Source organism: Triticum dicoccoides, chromosome 3B, assembly GCF_002162155.2.
Source record: "Triticum dicoccoides isolate Atlit2015 ecotype Zavitan chromosome 3B, WEW_v2.0, whole genome shotgun sequence".
In the NCBI taxonomy this organism is placed as follows: domain Eukaryota; kingdom Viridiplantae; phylum Streptophyta; class Magnoliopsida; order Poales; family Poaceae; genus Triticum; species Triticum dicoccoides.
The window spans coordinates 681,523,590-681,535,051 of record NC_041385.1 but is presented as its reverse complement, the minus strand read 5'-3'; the positions used below and the strand labels follow the sequence as shown (position 1 = coordinate 681,535,051).

At 40.2% G+C, this 11,462-nt stretch overlaps 1 protein-coding gene across 2 annotated transcripts; it reads right to left on the bottom strand.

The window, feature by feature from the left end:
- Window positions 1-1,776: 1,776 nt before the first annotated feature.
- On the bottom strand, window positions 1,777-11,169 carry LOC119277825 (structural maintenance of chromosomes protein 2-1-like). Of its 2 annotated transcripts, none has more exons than XM_037559149.1 (21): window positions 10,741-11,169; window positions 9,542-10,222; window positions 9,311-9,454; window positions 8,936-9,226; window positions 8,623-8,808; window positions 8,354-8,518; window positions 8,210-8,269; window positions 8,024-8,086; window positions 7,812-7,903; window positions 6,714-6,810; window positions 6,091-6,207; window positions 5,786-6,004; window positions 4,710-4,850; window positions 4,442-4,609; window positions 4,073-4,257; window positions 3,848-3,941; window positions 3,674-3,762; window positions 3,323-3,548; window positions 2,431-2,505; window positions 2,172-2,308; window positions 1,777-2,095 (listed from the first exon to the last, which is right to left on the bottom strand). In XM_037559149.1, the coding sequence occupies exons 1-20, from the start codon at window positions 11,056-11,058 to the stop codon at window positions 2,192-2,194; spliced, it is 3,528 nt and encodes a 1,175-aa protein (XP_037415046.1). In that variant the 5' UTR covers window positions 11,059-11,169; the 3' UTR covers window positions 1,777-2,095; window positions 2,172-2,191. The 2 variants fall into 2 exon arrangements, with proteins under 2 accessions (XP_037415046.1, XP_037415045.1); XM_037559148.1 differs by having other exon boundaries at window positions 1,777-2,080.
- Window positions 11,170-11,462: the final 293 nt, after the last annotated feature.

Sequence of the window (11,462 nt, the reverse complement as noted above, 5' to 3'; positions counted from 1 at the left end):
CCCCTTGAATCTAGCATCGGATAATGCGAGTAGGTAGGGTGAGATAAAATCAGAGCAAACTGAAATTTATCAAGGTCTCATCAGAGCAAAACAAATCATCGGAGCATAATGGCAAAATAAATCATCAGAGCAGAATAGAATTACAGAAAGGTAGGCTCAAATGAAATAACTGACATGTATTTCCCCTCTTAAAGACATGTGAATTCTCTCCTTTATGATAGAGCATCTCTCTTCATTTCTTAGAAGAGCTTAAGATGTGATAGGCTTTGATGTGCTTTCTCTCTCCCCCTTTGACATCAATTTCCAAGAAGGGTAGGCTTCATGGGTGTGAGTCAAGTGAGTGTGATCCTGGAGAGACACTATTAAGCAGAATGCAGTTTTAGATGCAAGTAGAGGGAAAGAATCATTGAGTGGAGCTGATAAGACTAAACAGTATAAACTGACAAAATGTTTCCTCAGCAGTGAAATCGGTGGCGCCGATTTGTGTCGATCGATGACTCCGAGATAGTGAAGTCACACACAAAGAATATCGGTGAAGCCGAATTAGTCCGTTTCGATGGAACCGATGAACTGTGTACAAGTTGCACTTATACTTTGGCCTGACCGAGTAGCTTCGGATCGGTGTGACCGAGTTCAATGCAGAAGAAAAACTTTGTCATCTCAGCTCACTTGCAATAGAATTTTCACAAAGATTTTCAAGGAACTTCGATAGAATTTGCAATGAATTTGACTCCAAAAAAGAAATCACAGAAATAGAAAATGATCTAGATGAAGTTTTTTTTTAAAGAAAAACACACTAGCAAATGAAATGCAAATAAAGAAAAGGAAACACTAGAGAACTTCATCTAGAGGGGATCGGTGACAAAGTCACCTATGTTAGAGTACATTGACTTGGGAGTCAAGTGAGATCACTTGATCGTAATGTTGGCTCCATCTCAACTAACTCGTTCAATTTGGAGAGTTGCAGTTTGGAGAAATGTACCCACGCACAATTGACAAGAAGAAACGGATATACAACGGTGGGAAAAGTAGATAGAGCTTGCAGTGATGATTTGTACAAGACGATTGCACTAAAGTAAAACAGTGCTTGGCAGTAGGCACGGACTAGACAAAAAATGAAAAGAGCGGCTTGGTTTACTCCAGTATCGCAGTCCAGAGGCACCGCCAACATAGGAAGCCCAAATACATGTCGCTGCAGGCTCGGCCGACAGGGCGAAAAATTAGGGCAGTCAAAGACCTGGAACTTTGGGAGAGAACAAGTACGTGCTATTTATGTGGCCTGGGCCATGCAGTTCATTTGATCATCACACGCTCACCCAGAGCATGCAGATTTTGATGGATCAGTCATGCAGGGGATACCATGGGGAGATGGGCACAAAAGCGTACTTGATTTCTGTGCTTCCTAGACTCCTAGTTCGTGCTCGCATAATACCGCTTGATTGTACTGAAATGGTGGGATTGTTACGATCTCGTCAGTGTCCAATCCCCGGCTAGTAAAGCCTGCAGGAGATCGATTGTTTTCCCGGTGGCCTTTCTACTTCCTGCAGCACACGCTCGCCTGCGGCAAGGCACGCGACGGGAACCTCACAAGCAGATCTGGCAAAGCACGCGCTGGTCTTGCACAGTCACGGTGGATAGCAGTCAAAAGATCCGCCATATGTGGGTTGGTGCCCTGCCGGACTGTGCTTGCATCCCCCGTGTGACTATTACTTAAATAAAACACCATGGTTCAGCAAAAAGAAGCCACGGCATCCATTTAGTTAACACCAAGCTCCAGAATAGAGAAACTGTTTTGATATTCAAACAAAAATAGACCCTAACGGAAACAAACGGTTACAAATATAGAGTGAATATAGGCCATCAGGCCAAGATTCACACAAGAAAAAAATATATGTACATCAACATGACGACATGTTCTAATATTGAGTTAGTGCATAGGTTTGCAAATTGTGATGCCAAGGGCCTACAAGCGAGGGGCTTGAGACTTTTTTTGTACCAACAGTCAACAGGGCATTCGCTAGCGCAGAACATAGGAAGCCGATTAGTTGATTTCCATGACCAAAGAGTTCTTCACATGTCCCTGCATTAGGCATCTCTGAATAAGAATTGGGAAGCCATCATTTAGCTATAGCCTTCATATTAAGGAACCTAATTTTGAGTTGGGAGCATACCTTCAGACATAGCATGCCTATCATTTCTGTTTCGAAGGGACTGTTCGTGTCACAGTGGACACCCCATCCACAAATTTCGTTCGAAATATCACGTTGGCGTTGTTGAACATACCCTCTTTAAGCGACACAACTATGAACTGCAATGACAAACTTTGAATTGTTAACTGAAAGGATGAAACAAAGTTCCAAACACACACATACACAAGGTGACTGAACATGAGTCATTACAGAACCACAACATCTAGAGGAGCAAGATTACCTGGGACTGCGGAAAATGTGCCTTTATCATTCTACCAATGTTTTGCGTATGGCTCAGATCAAGGGCAGCATCAACCTGCAGTACAGGGACATCCAGATCAGTTGAAAAGGATTATTATTATTAATTTAATTTTTATTCTGTACACCAAAACAACTTGCAAATACCTCAAACATGGAGCATATGGGACTAAAGAGAAGAAACATGGTAGTCATCTTGCTCAAACTCAAGAATTTACATCAACAACAAATGTATCATGCCAGGAACAAAGGTTCCAACTAGACAGAAGAGGGACTTCTAGATAAACCAGTCTATCCATATGAGCATGAAATGAAAAATATCGACCTGATTCTTTTTTGCAAACTAGTGCTGGTAATAATCAAACTTTTAGGTCCATATCAGACCATATGTTTAGATCAGAACCACTATAAGCAATGGAGATCAGGCATCACAATAACATGCAATGGTGCACTATGGAGTCTATGCAGTATCAAACTAGCAATCTTCCCAATCCATACCATGGTATACTTTCCACCACGGTCTAGAAAAATATAAAACAGCAAACTAAATGTTTGCAGCCAGGAGTCATGAATCATGCTCAGGCTAGTGGAATAGTTGCGTTAATCTTCACTGTTCATTGTTAACTGATCATTTGCAAAATCCAAACATCATACAATGCCTGATCATAAGACAGATCAAGTTCCAGCCAGCCTTGAAGCTGATTTTATTAAGTTTCAGTGAACTGTCTGTAAACTTTGTCATGTGAATTTGCTGGAACACTGCATCGCAGTCTTGCTAATCTTAATTGGCTATGCTAGTTTGTAGTATGACCAGCCAGATTAGAGATGGTGGTAACCGGTCAGCAATTTAAATACAAAATCACATGCAGACATACCTCATCTAATATGTAAAGTGGCGCGGGTTTGAAAAGAAGTAACGCCAGAATAAGACTAAGAGCAAGAAGGGACCGCTGTCCTCCACTAAGTTCAGATAAAGATTGCTTCCAGACAGTTCCAAATGCCACCCGAACTTCAAGACCATCCAAGAAGGTACCACCTTCAGGAGGATCAAGTTTTGCCATTGTACCAGGTAGAAGAGTACCGAATATAGACCCAAAATCCCTACAGGAGCAGAGGTTAGTTAACTTTGTACATTTGTGAGTAAAGAGAATACTATCATTACAGAGTATGAGCAATATTCATGCAGTGGTGCATCTGCTGGGAAAGATTACAGAAAGGTTACTTACTTGTTAACTTTCAGCCATGTAACTTTCAAGGTCTCTTTCTTCTTCTCATCCAACTCTTCTATCACTTTCTTGATTTTTGACTTGTCATTCTGAAGATGACAACAAAAGGTATGTTGCATGCTGCTACCAAAACCAATCCCAGGTTATCAAGAAATTTATATGTGCAAGACCTACCTCGATAATATTTTTCTTCGATATCAAATCATTGTATTCATCCTCTGCCTTCTCAAACATTGCCATAACTTTCTTATTGACCCTCTTCTCAAGACTGCATTTGACAGTTAAGTAATAAGTCAGTGTGTTGCATTGAAAATTGAACAGCTGATAAGAGAACTATCCAGAAACATCAGATGTACTTGCAATTTTCCTTATTTCACTTTTTTTAGATAAAAAATGTACCCGGATTGCTGAGCTTGGAGATTATCAAGTTCTTCCCGTGCCTTGTGTGGTTCACACGATGCAAAGTCATAATCTGTACCACTTTTTCCGAACAATTGTTTCTCAGTTGCAATCCAACTGTACTTCTCCATTAGCTTATCAACCCTTGAAGAGCAATCCTTCTGCTCTATCTCCATCCTCTTAACCTGTATGATATATAAGTTAAAAAGTTATAAAACCAGAAATATTCACCATCTGCCCAATCAGAACAGTATTAAAGAAAAATCAGTTCTAAAGCAGAAATATGCACCGCATACCCAATAAGTACAATACTGAAAAATTTCAGTTATAAAGCAAAAATATGCACCAGAGCTTAGACCCAATAAGTACCTCATTTTCCATTTTCTTCCTTTCGACATTAGAATCACCTAGTAGCTGCTGAAGTTTTTGCTGCTCCTTGGAGATGCTGTTTATTTGTGAGTCGCATTCCTTCAGTTTGGAGCGACCAATATTGAGCTCAGATTCAGCTTGGTCATACTCTAGCTTTGTGGCAGCAACCTGCATGTGATCAGTGAAACAAAGGGGAATACTTTAATTAATGAAATGTAACGCCTGGTAGTTAAGTACAAATAAGCCATTACACCACATATTGAACTACCTTGCTCTTATGTGTGCCCCAGGTTTCAGACAGCACAGTAATCTGAGCTTTCGAAGTTATCAATTGCTCTTCAAGCGAAGCAAGTTCATTAGCAACTGCATCTTTCTCCATAATAAGCCTCTCCCTCTCGCTTTGATAAGCCTATTCAGGATAAGCAAACATAGAAACAACAGATATGTTATTCGTTAAACTGCTGGGATTAATGCTCAGGACTGAACTAGAACTCAAAATGAAGTTGTGAACATAAAGTTGTGAACATAATATCATACATAAAATTCAGTAGTAACCAGGCACACTATACTCCAAATATATTCTGCACAGTGTTAAATAAAGCGCTTTAAGCCTAAGTGGTAGATTAATCCTTTTTTTTAATGGACAGAACTTGGCTGTTTTTGAACTACTTCTGTTTGGCTGCTTGCGCAATAATGGCAATATGCCATTTATCTTATTATTAGGGTCCGTTCGGGAACTATTTCCTTCAGATTCTGGCAACATGATATCTATTAGGCTATATCTATTTGAACTGAACTGCATTTTAGTTGTCATTTTGCTTGCTGTGTGAACCAGATGAGTGATGTGTATTTGCTATGGTATGAACTGCATTTTAGATGCTATTTCAATTATCTATGTGCTATGTTTCCTATTTTCCTGTGCATATTATTCAAAACAGTCAAATTCTGGCCAATTTTAAGCATGCTTAAGCATTGATTCTGCGCCAATAACAGTACGGCACCCTGCAAACTTACACGCATCTACAGCGGGAGCTTGTGTTTGACTAATGGCAGTCAACAGAATTTATAATCTTTAACAATAAGCAGACTAAAGAAAGTAGCTCAGTTATCCATATCTAACAGAATATGCATGGCATAAAATAACCGGACAATCCATTCATGAAAGAAAAGGACAATTCTATAAAAGAACACTACTGACCATTAAAAAAATCATTCTAGAGCTAGAAGTTAACTCAAGATAACAAAGAAGAGGAACATCTTATTGAACACGGTAACACTCCAGATATAATATTGCAAGTAACAAACGCAAATCACCTATGGCAAAAACAGAGTAAGAAAACCAACCTTTAATTGCTTCGACATGGCCTGCATTTCCGATTTCAGTGACTTTATCTTTTTTTCTAGAGCTTTGAGCCTACCTTCACGTTCACTGCCATAAGTCTTAATTGTCTTTTCCAAATCAGAAACAGTGGAGACACATTTTTTATGCTCCACTTGTTTTTCCTTCAATTCTTCTTTTGATTCCTGGAGTTCTTGCTCAAGTTTCTTCACAAGTTCACCTAACTAAAGTACAAATAGAACAATTGTTGATCCAATTCGAAGCTGAATGTGGTAAGGTAACCATATTGGTGGCATAAAAATAATAATACCTTGTGATGTTCATTTTGTTCAACTCTGCTTTGAAATAATGACAGATCATATGATTTGAGTTCAAACTGAGATTTCAACTCAGCATATTTTTTATGCAGAGGCAGGAGCACAGCGATCTGGAAAACAAGGTAAATCAAAATATCTACTTATCAGACAATTGCAAGGCATTCCATTCAAAAGAATCAATCTAACCAATGTTATGATGTCAATGTATAATATGTTTATACCAATGAAGAGAGATAATTATCAGTACTAAACAAACAAAAACTAATGTGTGTTTAATGTACAATACATGATCAATTAGAATTTGATTGGTAGCACCATAAATTCATTTTCCTTCTTTACCATCATGTATACATGCTAATGCCATTTATTTCTTATGTTGCGAAACAAAAGTTTTACAAACTTTCAGTTCACAGATAAAGGCAGATATTTAAGAGCAAAATGTGGTTTGTAGAGAATATTGTAGTATCACATCACACAATCACATAACATAAGAAGACCCAGTTCTCGCCAAAAAAAAAAAACATAAGAAGACCCAGGATCATGAAGAGTACTATAAATACATATGTATTCAAAAGTAAACAGGATAGCATGTAGAGGCATTGCACTAAGTGAATACCTTCTGTTCAATAACAGAGAGCCTGTCCTCATGGTCAGAGAGATCAGCCTCAGCTTTAGCTAATTCATGGAGTTTCCTTAGCAAGTCCCCGCCACCTCTGTAGTGTTTATCTCATCAGATTAGTACATAAAACGACAACAAATCCAGGATACTTGTTTTGTTTTCTGAAAGCAATCTAGCTTGTTCCCAGAAAATACAACTATAAGAAGCCAAAGATGACCAATACCTGTTCGAAATTTTGACTATGACCAACCAGTACCAAAAAAATAACGCCTGATGAACATGTCTGCCTACCCTAGAGCCCCTTAAGAATGCTATGGAAAAACAATTGTTTTTAGGAAAAGGTCTAGATCACCCCCCCTTAGGTTTTGGGGCCAAGTCAACATAACCACTTGAGCTTCAAAACCCTCTAAGCAGCCCCTAAGCAGTTGAATACCATTAAAATGATCCCAAAATATATAGTTCTGAGGGTGGTTTTACCACCATCACCATGACAGGTGGTGTGGTTGACAATTCAGCATTTGGTGCCTACTTGTCTGCCACATCATCTAAAAAGCTAACAGCTAAAAGAAATGGCCCACGTAAAATTATTCCTATTTTAGAAACAAATTCCCAGGATGACAAAAGAAATTCATGTGTTTCCTAATTTTGAAATTTCAATAGAACAGGTAAAATCTGTACTCAATATTTCCAGAATCAGAAATTTGATTAATTCATATTTCCAAACAGTTCAGAAAGTACAATTTTTCGGTTTTGGATTCCTTTAAAAAATATTAAAATTACAGTTTTTTTGTAAATTTAACTTAAAAGTAAACTGATTTTCCCGACTCATTTTGTTTCCTAACATTTTACATGGTGTGGAGGTGACATACCACATCCTCATCCATGTCACCTACCACAGTGCCAAAACCGTCTCGGGGGTTATTTAAACAGTAGTCAATCAATTTTAAAACGCAGGGGTAATAAAAGAAATGTATTGCATGATCCAAAACAACAGGGAAGGCAAAGGAAAGGAACACCCATTTCAAAATTCATCAGAAAATAAATCAGATGAAAGCATTAACAGCAAGTGAAATGTGAAATGTGACATAATATTACCTGCGACTACCTCCGGTCAATAGCCCACTAGGCTGGAAAATGTCACCTTCAAGAGTCACACTTGTACTGCCAACTTCCCTATTAAAGGCAATCTATAACAAGAGAATCAACTATATCAGTAAGAACCAACACCGCATACATATTATACTTGGATAAGCAGACTCAATTAGAACTAGAATGACTAAACATATTTCTGAAGAAAGCTACATTACCTCCTTTGCTGCCTCCATATTTCGACATACAAATGTCGAGCCAAAGACATAAGCCATAGCATTCTGCAATAAAGAATCTCTTCAAAATTTAAGATTGTTCATATAATGCATGACAAGGTATATACGTCGTGCAGAATACTGTAAAAACTAATACAAATTATGCAATCATAGGATGAGAATACTAACCTTTACTTCTTCATCATAGCCAACCAATTCTAGAGCTAATGTTACATTTTCAGCTCCAACCTACATACATACAAATCAGTATAACATTCTCAAAAGTCAGCAAAAAGGTTATATCCAACGAATGAAAACAAAATATTCACTGACCATTCTACGAGCCGCCTGCTGGACTCTATCAGGTATGGTGCCTGTATGGATTTTATTCAACGGTATTATGGTTACCCTCCTTTTGAGCCCTCCATTTTGTAGGAGCTGCTTTCCTGTGGTTTCTGTGTCAACAACCACATTATATAGCCTGCCTCCAGCAGCAACCTGCATAATTTGACTAGGAATTAAACTGATGCAGCCAAACAAGTTCCTTCACTGAAAGGAAAAATCAACTTCAAAACAAAAATGAGGAGTTTGCTGAAACAGACCTCCAATGCTGTTGCCGTGGAGCTATCCTTGATCTTAATAAGTCGTGCAACTACTCCTTTGACTTTTGATCTATCAAATTTTTTAACTGGATCTTGATAGCTGAAGTTGACATTCCCCAGCTCACCAGAAAGTGCACGAACTTTGTCCTTCAATTTCTGGACCACCTCTACCTCTGTCGATCGATCCTATGAATGATGGAAGAACACAAAGAGTGATGAGAAACAGTTTCCAAACATTGCCTACCCTTTAAGGAACTTCTAAAATAGTAATATGCACCGTTTATGCCACAGGAAAGTGATCTTTTTTCCATACCTTTTGCAGAGCTTCCATCTGGCCCTCTTCGTAATTTATAGACCCCATGGATGCCTTGATAGCATCCAAGTCTTTTGTCCTAGCTTTCAGCTCTTTCTCAGCTGCAGTAGCTTCATCACGCTTGGATTTCATCTGAGCTTTCTTCTCTTTCAGCTCCTTCTCAGAATGGCTTATCTTTGTCGTCAACTGCTTTAGTCCAGATTCTGCCTCTCCAACAGCAGCTTTTGCATCTCTAAGTTGATCTTCTAGGCATTTCTTCTCATTCGCACTGCTTTTTCCTGCCAGCACACCCTGTGTAAAGTAGAACTTAGTATCCAAGAACTCAAAGTCAAGTTGTCCGTTTATACATTCTATGATTTGCAAAAGTTTGCATACCTGATATTCTTTCTCGCTCTCATCTATCTCCTTTGTCAGATCCTCTGCTCTCTTACTCATATCAGATGCACCATCCTCTGCATTTTTTACAGCTGCATCTCTCTCAACGATAGATCTCTTGATGTCCTCAATGTTCTTCAGGATCTATAAACAAATGGCGTATATTTCACACTGTAAGTATTTTGGAATAAATGTGGGTATTGAGAAACATGAATATAAATAATGCATTACCTTTTCAGCAGCCTTTTCCTCTGACCTTAGAGTTTCCTCTTGATTATCCATCAGAGAAGTTTCCTTAATAAGTGAATGTGAGAGCTTATCCACTTTATCTGACAAAACCTTCATCTCACCGCCTAGTTTGGCTTCTTTTTCAGCAGTTAAGGTAGCTATGTTTTTGTCCATTTCATCTATGTCTGCTTTTAGCTTCTCTGTGCTTTCATCCAGTTCAACAATCTTTCCCTGGATCTGTTTGACATCACTGAGTGCACTTTCTCGCACCTTCTCAGCTTGAACAAACTCATATGCAATACAGAATCTTTTTAGTCGATCTAGTTCAGTGTTACCATTGGCCCATTTCATGTACTGGCACCTCTCTTTTCTAAGTTTCTCTAATGCAGGAAGGATTTCATCATCAAGAAGTTTATTGATCTCCTCGACTTTATTCTGCTTCTTCTCAAGTGTTTTAAGAGCAGATTCCTTCTTCATTTCATACATCCTTGTGCCTGCTGCCTCTTCCAACATGGAAAGAATTTCTGGAGGCTTCATGTTCAGCACTTTCGTAATACGTCCTTGCATAATCAGAAAATGGGGATTGTTCACGTTAAGCTGCACAGAGTGGAAAAGAGTCTGCACCCGGGAAGGTTGTGCAAGATGGCCATTTATAAGGTATTTGTTCCGTCCACCAACTACAATCTACAGATGCAAGAGTAGCTTGTCAGTATTCAGTAAAGCTGGAGGCACTAATGGTCCACAACAGAAACACTACAAAGATTAAGAATCCGATCGAAAATTAAATAAACTGCAGATAGCGACTTAAGTTAAAGCAGATCCATGCACAATTAAGTGAATTAATTAGAAAAATTGACAAGGCGTTATTGCCTGTTAGTGGAAAACATTCTTCCGCATAAATACTTGAATGCCAAAAGTCCGCAACGAACTAAATCTAGACCATATCCATAGTACAAAACTCCTAAAATCCTTTTTAAAATCCACCCCCAGTCAGTATTACGAACTCGAGAACCAACAGACAGACGGACAACAACTCCCGACTCAACAATTAGCGTCAAATTCGAACCACTAAGGACAGAAGTGTAAGGGACGCACTAAATCCCCTTCAGAAATTCACCCACAGAACCCAATCACGCGCATAGGGAGGCGTCAAAGGACAGGCAGGCAGCGTATGTCGGGGCAGGGGGTTGGGGATGCGTAACCTGGCGCGTGACGGTGATCTCGGCCGAGTCCTCGTAGCCGAGCGGGGAGCGGGCGCGGTCGGAGTTGTCGAAGACGATGGAGACGGTGGCCTTGGTGACGCCGGCCTGACCCTGCTTGTAGACGAGCTCCTGGAGCGAGGCGGCGCGCACGGCGCGGAGGTCGGTGATGCCGAGCACGAAGCAGATGGAGTCGAGGATGTTGGACTTGCCGGAGCCGTTGAGCCCGGTGATGGCGTTGAACAGCGGGTCGAACCCCGGCACCACCGTCCGCCCCGCGTACGACTTGAAGCCCTCCAGGCAGACCTCCTTGATGTGCATCTCGCCGGCCGCCGGGGGCGTCGCCGGCGGGAGATCCGGTTAGGGTTTGGGGGGGGTCGAGCGGGAAAGTTTCGGGGGGGCGGGGGATTTTTGGGGATGGGGTTTCGAAATGGTTTCCGCCGTGTGGAGTGGACTGGCGACTGGTAGTGAGGGGGGAGAGCCGAGGGAGAATATGCTGACGGCGGGTGGGCATCATGTGCTCCTGGGCTGAGATGGTAACATGGGCCTTTGGCTGGGCTTCGCATAAGGCGTTTATTCTCTGTTTTTTCTATGCTTGCTGTTTCTTGCTCGGAAAAAAAACTGTACTAGACCTTTTTTTTTTGAGAAATTTTTTCATTCAAATTACGAATCAGTACAAAGCAGTTGACTCTTACAAGCACACTGAAACGCAAACACAAAGGACC

Bases quoted from the DNA above. Each gene is read 5' to 3' on its own strand.
- LOC119277825 (XM_037559149.1), bottom strand. From the start codon at position 11,058: ATGCACATCAAGGAGGTCTGCCTGGAGGGCTTCAAGTCGTACGCGGGG. The intron at 9,227-9,310 runs GTATGCAAACTT...TACTTTACACAG, and splicing joins AGAGCGAGAAAGAATATCAG to GGTGTGCTGGCAGGAAAAAG. The intron at 4,258-4,441 runs GTACTTATTGGG...TATATCATACAG, and splicing joins GGAAGAAAATGGAAAATGAG to GTTAAGAGGATGGAGATAGA.